Source organism: Bos taurus, chromosome 22, assembly GCF_002263795.3.
Source record: "Bos taurus isolate L1 Dominette 01449 registration number 42190680 breed Hereford chromosome 22, ARS-UCD2.0, whole genome shotgun sequence".
Taxonomy (NCBI): Eukaryota; Metazoa; Chordata; class Mammalia; order Artiodactyla; family Bovidae; genus Bos; species Bos taurus.
Genome location: NC_037349.1, coordinates 44,143,025 through 44,160,267, shown reverse-complemented (window position 1 = coordinate 44,160,267; position 17,243 = coordinate 44,143,025). Strand labels below are relative to the sequence as shown.

Below are 17,243 nucleotides of genomic sequence, written 5' to 3'. Positions count from 1 at the left end.
TTCACCCTTCCTTTGGACTTTACTTTTTTGTGTTTTAAATACTTATTGTTTGAATAAGTAACTGAAATACATTGGATTAAATTCCAAAAAGGTATACCATACAATGATAAGTAGACTTCTTTCTCACATCTATCCCTTCCTCTCCCAAGAGGACACCACTGTGATTGGTTCCTTCTACATTCCAGAGTTGCTCTAGACATAAGAAAGCATATCATTTCTTTTACCCAAATGGTATTATACTATATGCACTCAGTTCAGTTCAGTCGCTTAGTCGTGTCCGACTCTTTGCGACCCCATGAACCACAGCACACCAGGCCTCCCTGTCCATCACCAACTCCCGGAGTTCACCCAAACCCATGTCCATTGAGTCGGTGATGCCATCCAACCATCTCATCCTCTGTTGTCCCCTTCTCCTCCTGCCCTCAATCTTTCCCAGCATCAGGGTCTTTTCAAATGAGTCAGCTCTTCACATCAGGTGGCCAAAATATTGGAGTTTCAGCTTCAGCATCAGTCCTTCCAATGGAATTATCAGGACTGATTTCCTATATGCACTGCTCTATACTTAACATTATACTTAGACAGCCTTCCACACTATCAAATAAAAATAGACCCCATTTTCTTAATAGTTGCAAATTATATTTTAAAAACAAAGCTTGTTTGTCCACCCACCCCTCATTAACTGGATATGCGGTTTCTAATCTTTTGCTGCAGCAAATATCCTTCTACAGATCAGTTTGCACATGTGAGAGACTCTGCAGCACTAATATCCAGGAATGAAACTGCTGGGTCCAAGGGAATGTATATTTGTAAGTTTGATAAACATTGTCAAATTGTCCTCTGTAAAAGCTGTTCTAATTTATACTCCCACTACCATGCATGAGAGGTTCGATTATCTTTGCCAAGCAGTGTTATCAAACTTTTTAATCTCTGTCAATACGGTAGAGGAAAAATGATACCTTGGTTAAGTTTAAATGGATATTTCTATAAGAAGATCAAATCTCTAGAGTTACACTATCCAAAATGATAGCCACTTGATACATGTGGCTATTTAAATTTAAATTTTAATTAAGGAAAATTAATGGGTCAGATGATAAGAATCTGTCTGCAACGCAGGAGACCCGGGTTTGATCACTGGGTTAGGAAGATCCCATGGAGAAAGGAATGGCTACCTACCCCAGTATTCTTGCCTGAATTCCACGGACAAAGAAGCCTGGCAGGTTATACAGGCCATGGGTTGCAAAGAGGCAGACTTGACTGAGTGACTAACACACACACCCAAATAACATTTAAAACTCAGCTCCTTAGCTGCGCCAGCCACATATTGTGCTCAATAGCCATCCGTGGCTATTGGTTTCTGTGTGAGACAGAGGAGACCCAAAACATGAGCATCATGATGTAAAGTTCTATTGGATAGTACTGCTCTAGACCTGCGCTGTCCAATGGCCACCAGGAACCCACATGTGGGTACTGAGCATTCAATATGTGGCTCGTGTGAAGTGAGATATGCTCTGAGTGGATAATACATGCTGGAATTCCAAGACTCAGAATTGTAAAAACAGAATGTAAAACGTCTCCTTAATAATTTTTATGTGGATTGCATGTTGAAATGCTAATATTTGGATATACTGGATTAAACAAATCATTAAAATTAATTTCATCTGTTTCTTTTTATTTCTGTCACGTGGCTAACTAGGACATTTAAATTTATATGTGTCTCACACTCTATTTCTAGTGAACAATGCTGCTTCAATGGGCACACTGCTTTCTTAAGATGTGGGTTTTAGCATTTTTCCTTTTACACAGAAATAAGTGCAGTTACTATTGCTTATAAAGAAAAAGAGACTCACTGGAATCTCTTTTCTCCTCCTCGCCCTTCCCTGCTTCATGCAGATAGGTTGGGCAGCAAAATGAGAAAGGGCAGCAAAGATCTTGATGACGAACAAATTGAAACAAACCAGTAGACTTCCCACCTGGGTGGCTGCAGGCAGGAACCAGTGTCATCGCTGACCCCAGCAGAGCCTGATTTCCTGGTGCCTGTTAAAACAATGCACCAGAGAACAAAGTGCCTTCGAAACTAAGAATAGAAGAGTGGCTCCAAATAAGATTTCCAGGACTCTGCAGGAACAAGTTCCTCCCCTGCACCGCCCTAACCCACCTTCCACCCCTGGCTTGACAAATGGCCTGTCCCAGCCCCGCCCTCCCTGCAGTCCCAAGTCTGTACACACAGACAGAGGGACGGAGTAGAAAGAGGAAACCCAGAGAAAGAGGTGGGTGACAAGGGCTGCCCTAAAGGGCTGCCACCACAATGATTCTATGGTTGAGACATGGCATATATGTTTCTGTCACCTGTCTTTAGCTAGGAAGGTGAAGAAAACTCAATTTTGCAACATAAACCACAAACTTGATAGATCAGAACATTTTCTAACCATGTACTGAGGGAATAAGACCTAATTATATCTGAGCATAAGTCATCTGCTTTCTATCTGAACATAGATAGAAATGTTTTCCCCTATCTGCTTAGGGGAAAACATTAATTTATTATCATCATCATCATCATTATTAGCTTCTGTGCCTTTAAGCAAACGAAATAACCTCTCTGGATCTCAGTTTTACTATCTATAAAATATATGAACTTTCCTATCTCATCCAATCAGAAAGTTCTGCGACTCCATGCATATACAAAAGAACTATCACCCACACCTTCAGTCTCGTTTTCTTTCGGCATTAAGACACTTACTGGGCAACTAACATGATTTAGACCCTGAGCCTGACACTGGCATTCAAATATGGAAAAACGCTTCTTCCACTGGATGTTCTTAATAGGTGCAAGGAAAGAGAAGAGGACAGAAGTGAAATGCATCATTAGACCAGAGTTCTTCACCTGGGCCAGCAATCTGCACAGACATTTTCACAACTTTGTGCAGTTTTCCAAAGAGAACATTTCAAGATGCATGTGACTTCAGGAAGGCAGGGGGCTAGTGATGTAAAGGAACTATGAGAGGCTGAGTACCATGCTAAATTCTTGCAGATATTCATTCATCGTATATGTATTTAGGACCTAATACAAGCCTGGCCTTAGGCTGGTGGTTCTCATCTTCATCATTTATTGGTACCATATTTATCTCCCCAACACAGCACAGTACTCCACATAAGTGAAAAGTGTTAGCTGCTCAGTCATGTCTGATTCTTTGCGACCCCATGGACTGTAGCCCACCAGGCTCCTCTGGCCACAGGATTCTCTAGGCAAGAATATTGGAATGGGTTGCCATTTCCTTCTCCCATAGTAGGCCCCCAATAAATGCTATTTGAGTGAGTAAACAGAGATGGTCTCTGTGGTATACTAATTTATTCTTCAGCAAACTTCTATCCCCTCTCCTGACCTCCATGGCTTGGTTCTGTCACTTGCTCTGGCCAATGGAACAGGGTAGACAGGACAATGTACTACTTCCGAGTGTAGACCTTAAGAAACATTGTGTATTTCTGCTTGCTCCTCTGGGATCTTCTGGTTTACACAGGAGAACATACATGTGGGTTAGCTCACAGACCTGCATGAGCCAGATCCACAGAAAACCTGCACACTTGTGAGCATGAGAATAAATTCTTGATATTGCTTGCCACTGAGATTGGGGTAGTTGTTATTCAGCAAAAGCTGACTGAGACATACTCCTATACCCATATCCAGAAATTTCAGGCAGAGAGTGGCTGGCCCTGGTTTCTCTTACAGTGGGATTTCAGCAACTAGGTCATTTTGTGGCTCTCTCTAGCACACTTTCTCTAAGCTGTTAATGTCCCATTTGGAGAAGATGGCAGGGGACACAGAGACCCATATTTTGGCCATCTTGACACCTGGCACAGAGTCAAGCACAACGCTGGTTCTCGGGCAGCATCTGATGTATGACAGAATGGGCTGGCTGTTCGCTCTGGTGGGAGAAGCACTGTCAAAAATCACAGCAGGCAACAACTTGGGCCCAGACGCTCAAAGCCACTGGCTCTGCAGTCCCCAGTGTGGGAAGTGGAGCTGGTGGTGACACAGGATCATTTCAGACCATGTGCAGCAGACCAAGGGGAAGTTATTGTAATGTGTTTTAGGAAACACATCATGGTATTTGGAGACTTTAGCACTCCTACTGCTCAGGATGAACCTAAGCTCAAAACCAAACCAAAGAACAACTAGATAATTTAAAGAAAAACAGTAAGTGAAAAATAACAGTGAAAGTGGTATGGGGATACGGGACACGTAACTGCAGTTTAGGAAAACACTGGTCCTATTCAAGTCTCATTTTCCTGCAAATCACAATCATAGCCAGCATTTTTGAGCACCTATAGGATGCCCTGTTTCAAGAGTTTCACAGACACTATTTTATAAACTGTTCGTAGTATCAGAAGCAGATACTATCATCTCCATTTCCCAGGTGAGGTAACTAAAGCCCAGAGAGATAAAGAACTTGCCTGAGGTTAAGTGGCAGTGAGGATGTGAACTCAGAGTGTTACCTTCCAGGATCCAATTATGTCACTGGAGAACCTGGCAGCCAGGGACGTTCAGCAGTGGCCAAGGTTAACTGCAAAATCTTGAACTTGAACCCCAAACTCCTGACTCCCAGACCAGTGCTCTCACGCCAGCTCCATGAGAACTGGCAGGTAGTGAGAAGACTGGGGGTTTATGGCAGGGGTGGGTGGGGTCTGTGCGAAACAAGGGAGAGAGGGACAGTAAATGCTACAAGGAAGACTTGGGAGGGAAGAGATAGGGACATAAATAAGGCTGACAGAGGCAGACACTCAAGGGATGCAGAACACTTAGAATACAGACAAAATTATTCAGAGAGGGCTGGCACACGCAGGCTGCTTTCTGAGCTCCTCCCAAGAGACCCACCCACCGTGGCTTCCCCAAGTAACATCCACGTAGTCTATATTTAGGCACTAAAGTCACCCATTGTTTCTCTCCCAATGGACATGCAGGGTCACCACCCTGACCTTGCCCTCTCCGAGTCATACTGCTGAGTGTTCCATCAAGACAGGCCTTTTTTAGGATCTGGCTTGAGTCAATTTCCCCTTCCATGGCACCCACTTGGTGTTCTGGGAAAGGTGTAAAAGCATGGCTGGAATTGGGGCTCTAAAATGAAGTACTGACTTCTCTGTGTAACGCACTGCTTCCTTCCCTCCACAAGATCCAGTCAGGACCACGTTTCACTTGAGATATACGATGTTTTACAGCCCTACGGTTGCTGAGCTCTTAGACACTATGGATTCATTTCTCTGGGAGGCACTGACACCTATGGTCAGCAAGACCTGGGACATGGGTCACGTTTGCTGAGTGTGGGCTCTGTTCTCGGCATTGTCACGAGTCACTCCACTTACTCCTCAAGACAATCCTATAAGGTGGGCACTACTGATTACCCCCACTTTACAAGGAGAAAACACATTGATAGGTTTGGTAATGTGCTTGGGATTACACGGCTAGCAAGAGGCAAATCTGGGACTGAAACCTACAACTACGTGGTTCTAAAACCCTGCCCTTAACTGTTACACGCTACCATTCCTGCACAGACTCACAGCTCCCTTGGCCAAACCTCAGAAGATGGATTTATGAGACCTTTCAAGGGTTTCTCACTTCCCTTTCTCTCTATTCACATCCACCTCCCGACTGCCTCTCCCACACCCAGATTCAACTCTTCCAGATCCCTGCTCTAGAGACTCTCAGAGCCAAGAAATACAAATTCATTAAATAATATTTTCAAGAGCGGAATAAACGTCAATAGCCAGGCAGCCAATTACATTTTGAGTTCCAGTACATATACCTGGGAAAATGTGTATGTAAAACCATCTGTTAAATCACTTGACTTCGAAACAGGAAAGACAGGAGAACTGTTTTTCATTGTTTGTTTAAAAGTCATACCTTAGATTCATATCAGAGTTGAAACGAGTTTAGAGACATCTCTGTTTGACAGGTGTGAAACTGAGTCCAGGGAAGGCAGTGACTTGTTGCAGATGCCTCTTATGTAGGTGCTAATTGGACCAAGGCAAACATCCACCAAAATGAGCTTATTTGCAAACGGATTGGAGAGCAAAGTGTTACAGAAGATGCCACACTTGATAGGAGATATATGAAGGCCCCTGTCGTTAAAATCATCAAGGGCACCCATGGCCAGGAATGTCATTTCTGGATCCATTCTGCCTGACCCTGAAGCATGACCCACCGCTAACCATCAAGGAGATCCAGAGTATTTATCCTCGCCATATCCAAGTTTCACCATCTGCAAAGCAGGGATGATGATAACAGCCAACCCCTACAGTGATGTAAGAATTTTATGAGCTGATGCAAGTAATGCGAACACAGTCTAATACACATTAGCTATTACTGTAATATTTTTATTAACATTATATTAACTATCCCTGAAGTGTAGTAAATCTTACAAAATAATTTCCATATCTAATAACTGCTATCCATATCTGTATTACTAATTTCCATATCTCAAAGGCTTAAAGGGTGAGTGAATAGCGAGGTGAGTGAGATGGGAAAGGAAAAAGATAGCAAAACTACACGTATCACATGAAAAGATTAAAAATGTATGTCTATAATGGCCATGTACAAGACTTGGAATTAGTATTACAAACATCAGTCTTAGAAACACAATTCTGGTCAAAGAAACAGAAAAAGCAATGAAGATTTTCTTTGAAACACAGTTTTGGCTTATCCAAAGCTTTAACACTTAGCCACAAACAAACAAAAGGAGTAGAGAGAGTAAGCTTCAGGGCTCCTAATCACTCTTCTGCCCATGGAAACATAACATTTCCAACCACTTCTTCTGAAATTACTCAAACAGGCACCACTACTACTAATGAGAATACCAGTGAGCCTGAGTCTCCCCTGGTATTATCTGGCCTCATCTTCCCAACGATGAACACATTCAAAACACCAGAATTTTAAGGAAACTTACAAAAAAAAATTGCTCCACACAGAATGAACTTCCCAAACTGAGTTTAGGCATCTTCCAATCCAAAGAAGAAAACGTCATGAAAATCCCCTTTGCTATTAAACACATACACACATACATTCACTTACTTTTTCCTTCCCATTTAATGAAAACCCATGTCTTGTAAAAATTAAAATACTGGCATGGTGGAGCAAAGAACGAAAGCCCCGCTCCCCTTGCTCTCTTCCAATCACAGATGCTAAAGGAAGTGCTGACAGTGAGACACTCCACATAACTCACCGTCCCCACCAAGCACAAACATCTGTGGTCTTAAGCACAACCACACAGCTCTTTTCTGATTCATGTACTTCAGCAAGGCAGAAGTGTGCCTCCATTGTCCCAGGTGCTCTGAGCGGCTCCTTGATCTGTTTCTTGGGCGATGCAGACAGCTGCCCCCTCCCACACCTCAGCTCCTGGAATGGTCCAGCCAGGCTCCGGTGGCAACTGAGAGCCCGTCTACCCCTGGTCCTGCTGCAGGGAGCTTACCTGAGTACGAACAAAGAAGCAGCACCACACCATGGGGCGCTCCGACCTCATCCACACAGAGTCCCCCGCCCCTAACTGCGGCGGCGCCCTTCAGACGGGATTCTCTGAGCAGAGCAGAGCATGGTTTCCCTCAAGGAACTCCTCCCCACTACTTGAGCTGTATGACAGGAAGTGACAGGGGGCCATCAGTTACATTGTCAGAAGCCGAGAACCACACCAGCCCAGAGCTCCCCACCTCCAGCGGTTTCCTTGCCGGCTGCTGCTTTTGCAGAGCACCCTGCCTCCTGGCATTCAAAGGCACACCAGAAACTCAGTTTCTGGCTGGCAACTCCCAGCCTGTAAGGAACAACAATGCTTAAGTGGGTCCCCACCTAAAAGCCATGCTGGGCATTCCGGCAGCTCTAAAGGGCTCACTGCCAGGATACCATGCTTTGTAGACCCAAACGTTGGGGTGAAATGGATAGAGAAGGGACACTGGGAGGAAAACTGTGTGTGTGCTCAAAGAGGAATCAACAGTCCACTTGAACTTCACCCAAGAGTCAGGGCCCTGCCTGGCATGCAAAGTCTATGCTGAATCCTAATTTCATAGCAACTCAACAAATGAGAGTGATGGTAAACACCCCACCCATCCGTTCCTTTCTTTTTTTCCTAGACAAATTTTCTCTTCAGAGCCCCTTGAAAAGAGTTGCTTCTGGAAACCTCTCTTTGAGCTTTTAACAGGATTAACAAAAGGCCTTACTGCTTGCCTCCGAGTCCTTATGGAAACAACTCGTGGCTGACATTTCTCATTTTATGAACTGGGGATCTCACCAATGAACACCGTGCCCTAGTCCCCTGCCTTTGACAAGGCCCAGATTTATTGGGTCAGACAGTCACGTGGACTACAAGGTTTCAGATGGAAACTGTGCCTATTCAACCCTTCACCACATTACCCTCCCAGCACAGTGGCAGAGGGACTTGAACCCAAGGAGACATAACTCCAGGGTAGCTTTCAATTCTTTTTTTTTTTTTTTTAATTTTATTTTATTTAACTTTACTATTTTTTAGTTCTCTAACAGGGTGGGTATTCGATTTGCAACCATCTTTCTAATTGTAACTTTCAGCAGAAAGATTGAGCCCAGGACTCCCCAAGACATTCTTATAAATGCACAGATTTTTAAAAGCCTTTGCCTGTCTCAGCCCTGAGTACAATGGGGGGACTCATCAAAGACAGGGGTTCATTTGATAAGCTTCGATCCAAGACTCAACCTCCGAGCTTAACAGAAATGCTCTCCCCACCCATTCTTGGGCCAGCAGCCGGGTACTAACATTTGGTCTCTGAAGAGCGCATTACATAAGCATGCTATGGAAGGATGCACCAGGCTCTGGCAGTGCAAAGATGAACCAAAGATGACCAGAAACAAAATAAATGCTGCCAGGAATTTGCAAAAAGTGTCGAGGGAACCAAGAAATTACTAAGCCTGGCACATGCATTTTTCATAGGGACAATTTCTGGGAAGGCTTCTTAGAGCCAGAGACACATGGGCAAGATTCTGAGGGGTGTTCTAGGCAGAACGGGCAAGGGCAGTGGGGTGCAGACCCATATGAGTGCTTAGCAAGAAAGGCAAATGCTTTGAAAGTACTGCTATGATGGGCCTGCATCCTGCTTCAGAGAGCATGACGGGGGTCCCATCTGTCTGGGGAAAGAGGGAAGTGAAATCGCTGTGAAAAGGCTCAAGCCCTTCAGGCAAGCGTGTGGGTCACCTCAAGGCCTGTATGTGGTACCTCCCTGGCCAGGCACCCAGGAAACACTCAGTAAAGTGTGAAAATCAAACAGCGATGTCCACAAAAGATGGGCTTCAGCTTGTCCTCAGGATCCTCTATTTTCCAAAGCCAGACTCCCCACAAAGCAAACCTGGGGTGAGCAGTGCTATCGGGGGAAAGGGAAGTGTTCCTAAAAAGGCTTCCTTCTCTGGCCTCGTGCATAGAAAGGTCCTGATTTGTATAGGCCTGTAAATAAGCTAATCTTAACCAGCCCTGGCAGTAGGTCAACTAATGAAGAATGTCAATTCTCTGAGGACCAAGGACCAAGGGTCCTTCCCCATAAGCGCAGGCACTTGAATCCTGTTGGAATTTCCCTCTGCAGGGGCCCCAGCCACCAAGACTAGGGTCCACTCCAGGCAGGAGCCAAAGGTAATGTGAGATGACCACGGGGCACTGGAGTTTCCTTCTTTCCTGGGGGAGGAAGGGTACATTCACATGAACTAATCCTAGAATGATTAAGCCTAACTTCCGGGCTGCTGACTGTGAATGAGAAAGAAGAATCGAAACCTGTGGGCTGCAGCACTTTGTGGAAGAGGTGAAACTTGAGTGGGCTCCGGGGCAGGTAGCCACAGCAGAGGGAGGGAGGGCGGGAGGACCAGCAGAGCCCCTGGCAGGAGAAAAAGGGCACAGCCTGCAAAAGGGAAGGGAAGAGCCGGGTGCGGCCCTTCCCTCTGATGCCCCTGCTTTGACAGGAAGAACAACTCCAGTAATGAGATTGCCTGGGCAGAAGGCACCTCGTAGGAACGTTTCCACAATGAGAGGCTCCTGCCCTGGAAAGCTTATGTTCATTTTGAGCATTATAATGAGAGCTTATAAAGGTATGGGATGTGGGTTTTCTCCACGTGGCATTTAAGATACCATGAACTATTCAAACACGTTTTTCTACTGATTTTTACATTTTAAAAGTACCATAGTGTCACTATAATACATTTGAACCACACAGAAGTATATAGTGTAACAAGTGAATCTTCCCAAAGGCCTCGCTTTTTGCCTCACCACAATCCCACGTGCCAGAGGCACTGTGTCAAAACCAGAGGCAGATAAGTGAAAATCGCTCAGTCATGTCCGACTCTTTGCGACCCCATGGACTACCGTCTGCCAGGCTCCTCTGTCCATGGAATTCTCCAGGCAAGAATACTGCAGTGGGCTGCCATTTGGGGTGAACAAACCTAAACGCCTTTAGGACCAGGGGGTAAGGGATGGGAAAGAAGTGGCTTGGCAGGTACTGGACACCACTGAGAGCACTTGCCTTAGAAAAGTTCCAGCTTATTGGAGTGCCAAGGGACTAATGGCCCAAGTGAACAGACATTCTAATTTTTCAAGGGAAGCTGGGAATTTCGGATTTTACATGAAATCTCCCAATTTTTAAATGCTGGCAACTATTTTTTTTTTTTTTAAATTCTGTACAAGCCACACAAAGCACAGTTGCTGGTGGATTTGACCCAAGGGCCACCAGTTTGCTACCATTGATGGTGATCCTTTAGACATTTCCTTCCATCTAAACACACGTAAACTTGTTTTATCACCTTTAAAATATTTGTCAAAAATGCAAAGCTAACATTACTTTAGCACTTGCTTTCTTCACTTAATATCCTCTTTCCACATTGTTCACATCTTGGACTGTTCTGCATAGCACTCCATGGTACGGGAGCACCTTTGTTCATCAGCTCCTGCCCTGTGGACAGTCAGCAAGCGTTAAGAGACACACGTGAAATGTCACCTCTCAGTTGCTCATTCCTGACAATGTAACTCATGATGAAAGTGCACCTGTGCACAGATATTAAAATGTCCTAAAGCCACAATTACTGAAACCATTAATGGTGACTGCAGATTTTCGATGTTTTAATATGAGAACTTTTTAATTTGATCTTCACAACTATCTCAAGGTGGGGCCTTACTATTGTCTCTACCACATAGATTTTTTAAAAACTTGAGACTCAAACCGGTGGTGTAAGCCTGCCCCAGAGGGCCTACAGGGGGCAGGGTTGGGCAGGGAGCCAGGTGGGCTGACCTCAGAGCTCCTGCTCTCTGCACATAGCCCTAGGACAGACTGCCCAAAGCCTGCCCTGGGATAGCCAGGATCTGACATACAGCAGCAGATGTTGACTGCAAACTGCTGGAGGAGAGAAGGACCACTAACAAACAGGACAATTCAGTTCTTACAAAGAAAAAACTCATTTTAAAGTTCTACTTCATACTCAGTCAAAATATATTCTACATAAATTAGAGGGAGATATTAAAAAGGAAAAAAAAACAAAAAGAAAAAACTATGAAATTCTGGGGGTGGCAGTTCTCAGGGTATGATACTTTAAATATGTGAAACCTGAATCACTATATATTATCAATAGGAAACTACCTAGAAGGCACCTTTAGGTTTGCAATAAAGGTCCCTGTTCTTCCACACTTGGTGAATGACTACAGTGGTAGCAACTTCTCATTGAACTCCAAAGAGACTAGCACCAAGTGGGGGCCTCATTAAGACCGCACCCCTCCCCCACCTCCTTGTGTCACTAGAGCTCAAAGTGATGTGTTTCTTATGCTGTTAGCCTATTAACTTATAGCAAGTTCTGTTGCAAGGTTTCAAGCCACTTTCTCACCAAAAATATTATTTAAAAAAATTCACTAGGGCTGTCATAAGTTCATTTACATAAAACAAAATGGTGAGATTTCAGCAGAATTATTTCTTCATTAAAAGCTGGTAACTAATGGTGGTTGTTTCCATTCAAAATTTTACTCTGATTTCTTTTATTCAACCTCTTTCCTATTTGCACCCAAGAAGCCATAGATTTCACAAAAGTTCAGAAGTTGTCTGGGAATTTCAGGGCCTGTGACCATATTCCAGTTGATGCCTTACATTTTAAAATAATTCCACAAATTGAATTGAAAAATAGGTAGTAAAACAATCCCATTAAAATGGAGTAGAAGCAGTAATGAAATTAAAATAGTATACTGCACCTTGCTTGAGCCAAGTTTCCAACATTAGAAAAGTGTTACATCACAGATCTTTTGAGGCTGTTGTCAAATTCAAATTAAGACTAGGAAGAAACAAAATTTATGCTGTGGTGGAGAGGGGAGGTACAGTAATACTCTTTGGTATTACTAGGTTAGCAGGAAGGCATAATGCATGGAAAGCCAGTGGGAAATAAAGAGAACTTCAATGTAATTTAGAGCCTGGGAGTTTACTTGTGGTCACACATTTTTATTGCATAATTTCGTATCTACTCCTTGGTGCTGGAAGCGTGGTTAAATTAAGCAAAACTTGAACAAGTTGGGGCATCCTGGAGGAGCAGGTCCAGACTCCACACCAGGCCAGTGTTGGTTGGAAGCAAGATGGTTTGACTTAAGAGACTCACCATTTGAAAATGCTGATGTTCTTCTACAGCCCTCCTTAATACCTCAGCTCAACAAGATAACAGCATGCTGCGAAGAATGTGGGTGCAGACCTGGCTGCCCAGGGTCAAGAATGAATAAAGAGAAATGTCTTCATCTATTGCTGCAACTCAAGAACTAAAAATAAATGAGGCTTGAACACGGAGGTCTCAACAGATTGCTAATCCTGAGGGCTTATCTTGCTTGTTTTGTTACGAGCAATAGCTTGAATCAGTTTTTTTCTCTAAACAAATCTGAACTGTTATTTATCACATTCCTCACGTGATTTTGGCAACCAATACATAGACAGCTATTTTAAAAAGCAAATGAAAAATAAGGACAGCCACCTTCTGATGTGCCCTGTGAAACAGCCACTAACCTAGGCTGGTCCCTGGGGTTCCACTTCCTTTAAGAACATGAGCAGGGAAGCCTGAAGAATTTCTGCATGGAGCAGACTGGGGTGCTTCCAAGAAGCTCACTCAATTTCTTAGAAACGTCAATACCCTGAATACAGTTTTTTCAAAGGACTGTCAAGTCCTCTTTGTTAAACTATCAGTTAAAAGTGAAACTCCAGCAGGTTGCTGACCTCTAACCAATTCTTAGGAAAAAAAAAAAAGGTTTAAAAACTGATTAGCTGATATCTATCAGCCAAAGAGCTTCCTTCCTTGGAAATGAGACTTACTGTTCGGCATTAAACTGTCAAAAGTGGTTAGAAGTAGAAAATCTAAATATGAGGAGGGTGGTACTCCTACCATTTGAATACTCAGGAGGCATTTGGAAAGTAACCTGCTTATATCAAAAAAAATACATCGCAACAAACTGAATGTCTGAGTTAAAAATGCATAACCAAAGCAGAAATCATTCTTTTAAAGAAGTTTCTCGCTAGTATTTTGACTCCAGATATCTCCTTAGGGATAATTTCTGGGAACAACTGGCTGGCTGGAATGATGGACAGTAAATTAATAGGGGAGCTCTGTGGTATTTGGCTCTGCCATTTACTAGTTGAATGATCTGGTAAGTCACTTCTTAACTTCCTTGACTCTTAGTTTCCTCATCTGTAAAGCAGGAATAATGATTTTTCAAGCAGAAAAGGAAGGCTTTAGGTGTCATTATAGATACTGCTTCAGGTCTTCCTCTGAGCACACCGAAAAGTTGCTACCAAATCTAAGATAGCTTCATTTTCATCTTGATTTGAAAGAGAGTAAGAAAAAGGTAAAGGAAATTGGCAATTTCTCATTTTTCCCCTCTTCCTTCCAATAGGCGGGAAAATCGGAAGGTGGTTAAAACTCAAGTCCCATTTATTTTTTAGATGTTATAATGCTGACTTCTTTGAAATCCTTGTGTCCATCAAAAAAATTTAAGCTTTGATGAAAACACTTCCAACAAAATACCAAGAGATTGAAAAGCATGTATACACATGTGACTCAGAGCATTCATTCTGCCTACACAACAGTGAAAGTGTTTTTTTGTTTGTTTGTTTTTTGCTTGGTATATATCTGTATACTAGAGGAATAAATATTGTTACTTTTTCCCTTACATCCAAAATCAGAAAGGAATCACCCAAACACTGGAAACCGGCAAACCAAGTGGGAGGTAGTCAGAAAAGCCTTCCTTCCTCCCAGTTCCCAAAGAGGGAAGCTGATTCTGGGTGGGAGCTCAATGCCTCCTCCCAGTTAGGGCTCTGCCCTGCAGGCTGTCCCTTTAAACCAGACTTCCTGGTAAGACTCAGAGATTTCCGCATGCAGCTTCCTGGAGACAATATAAGATAAACAATAAACTTTGCAGCAAAATCTTAGACAATAAGCCCCACGTGGCCATAACAAGAAGCAATTATAAGCACTGACAATGGCCAAGGCATTTCCAACAGGAATGCAAATCTGTGATAAACATGGGAGAAACATGCTACCCCACACACCTGCACAAATGAAACTAATTTCAAAAGAAAAAAATAGCCCCTAGCCCCTCATCAGAGTGATAAAGAGCTGCTTCCAAATTTGGCACTGCTTTTTGAAAAATCAGTGTCTAAGAGAAAAGCAATCAGGTCTTACTTAAAGTGCCACTGCCTATTAGACGCACACTGTTGAGGCCATGGGACCGGGAGTCACTTACTCCATGTGTCTCTGTGAGGGACGTTCATCACCCTCGGGATGCTCTGCAGCTCACCCCTCCACCCCAGGTTGAGGGAAGCCCCACTTCATGAAGGAGCCCACATTCTACCAGAGGAGACAGGGCGCCATACACTTGCTTTCCCAGTTTCCCTGGCAGCTGGGCACAAGTGAGGTGCTGGCAATCAGAGACTTCTACCCAAGACTGGGCAGGAGAAGCTGGCAGGGAAAGTAGGGGCGATACTGCAGACTGTTCTGGTGAGGGTGGGGGCAGCTCGCAGAGGTGTCCTGTAACCGGTGCTGGCGGTGCAAACCATGGTATGCACCCCTGCCCAGCAGTGGTAATCCTGCAGGAAATGTTTGGTAGTACAATTTGCGTTGTTCCCGATTCCCTGATCCTTCCTAAATTCTCTGAGCTTCTGATATCTAGTCAATTCATTTTCTGCTTAATCCATCACAACTGGGTCTCCTTGCTAGGGGATAGTTCACGTGCACAGAACACAGGATGGGCTAAAGCCACAGGAATCCAGAAACCAATCCCAAAGAACGATTCTGAGCGTAAGGACTGAATATATTCTTTCACACTTCCAATTCAATCCAATTACTGCCCTTCAGCCTGCTAGGCCCTGTATCACTCGGCCCCTGTCTCCCTGCTGCACCCCAATCTCACTCTACTCTCCTCCTAAGCTCCAGGCACATATGCTGTTCCTCATCAGATTCTTTTCTGCCTCAGGGCCCTTGCACTTTCTCTACCGCAAACTGTTTCCTCCAACTCTTCACACTGCAGCGGCGTCCTCCTCATAGTTCAGTCACGGCTTACAGGAAGCCTTCTGTCTAAAAGACCACATCCCACACATCATCATCTTATCCTTTATCACAACACCCTGTTAATTTCCTTTCCAGCAGACCCCCTGTGATTAATTTATTTCATTATTAATAGCAATAACCACCACCACTGATCAAGAGGCTTGTTACAGCCAGATGTGCTCTTGCTGTTTTCAGTTTCACTAAGTCACGTCCAGCTCTTCGTGACCCATGGACTGCAGCACACCAGACTTACCGACCCTTCACTCTCTCCTGGAGTTTGCTCAAACTCACGTCCATTGAGTTGGTCGTGTCATCCAATCATCTCATCCTCTGTCACTCCCTTCTCCTCCTGCCCTCAATCTTTCCCAGCATCAGGGACTCTCCCAATAAGTCAACTCTTTGTATCTCAGTGGCCAGGTATTGGAGTTTCAGTCTTTTCAATGAGTATTCAGGATTGATTTCCATTAGGATCAATTGGTTTGATCTCCTTGCAGTCCAAGGGACTCTCAAAAATCTTCTCCAGCACCACAATTCAAAAGCCTCAATTCTTCAGTGCTCAGCCTTCTTTATGGTACAACTCACAGCCGTACCTGACTACTGGAAAAACGACAGCTTTGACTATACAGACCTTTGTTGATAAAGTGATGTCTCTGCTTTTCAATATGCTGTCTAGGTTTGTCATAGCTTTCCTTCCAAGGAGCAAGCATCTTTAATTTCACGGCTGGAGTCACCATTTACAGTAACTTTGGAGCCAAAGAAAATAAAATCTGTCACTATTTCCACTGTTTTCACTTCTATTCCCCATGAAAATGACAGGAATGGATGCCATGATCTTAGTTTTTTGGATATTGTGTTAAGCCTGCTTTTTCACTCTCTTCTTTCACCTTCATCAAAAGGCTCTTTAGTTTCTCTTTGTTTTCTGCCATTAGAGTGGTATCATCTGCATACCTGAGGTTGTTGATATTTCTCCCAGCAATCTTCATTCCAGCTTGTGATTCATCCAGCCTGGCATTTTGCATGATGTACTCTGTATATAAGTTAAATAAGTAGGGTGACAATACACAGCCTTCACGTACTCCTTTCTCCATTCTGAACTAGTCCATTGTTCCGTGTCCAATTCTAATTGTTGCTGCTTAACCTGCATACAGGTTTTCCAGGAGACAGATAAGGTGGTCTGGTATTCTAACATGTCTTTAAGAATTTCCCACAGTTTGTTGTGATCCACACAGTCAAAGGCTTCACACATTATATTAAACTCATTCAATTCTATGGTCACCCTATGAGATAGGTACTTTTTTTCACCTTCACTTACAGATAAGGAAATAGGCTCAGAGGGGTTAAGGAATTGTTCAAGCATGGCAATGATGCAAAGAGGTTTTGAACCCAGGCCTGCAGTATGGGATCATTACCACATGGCTCATTCAAGCAGCTGTCTGATAGCAACGGAATGAGACATGACCACAGTGCAGGCTCTGGAGCCACAGGGCTGACCCAGCTCTCATGGAGCCCATAGCCTCACATTTCAGTTCTTACACCACATGTTCTGTCTACTTTCCGTGGATCCTCCTTATGAAAGAAATGCAGCCAGGTGTGTAAAAAGGGTGAGGAAGTCCTTCACTCAACAGAGAAGAGCCTAGCTCTGTGCTGAGTCAACATACAAAAACACCACGGAGATGCTCACAGGCCGGGGACACAGGCCTGC

The 17,243-nt window shown here is 43.9% G+C and overlaps 1 protein-coding gene across 6 annotated transcripts in view; it reads right to left on the bottom strand.

Moving 5' to 3' along the window:
• ARHGEF3 (Rho guanine nucleotide exchange factor 3) overlaps positions 1-17,243 on the bottom strand; it is a 313,583-nt gene that overhangs the window by 170,727 nt on the left and 125,613 nt on the right. Inside the window, exon 1 of one of the 6 annotated variants that reach the window (XM_005222973.5) lies at positions 7,458-7,563. The exons of the other annotated variants lie outside the window; for them this stretch is intronic. Within the exon in view, the coding sequence (XP_005223030.1) occupies positions 7,458-7,508 (51 nt within the window). The 5' untranslated portion in view covers positions 7,509-7,563. Of the gene's footprint in view, positions 1-7,457; positions 7,564-17,243 lie in introns of those variants that run through there. 6 annotated transcript variants of the gene reach the window in all.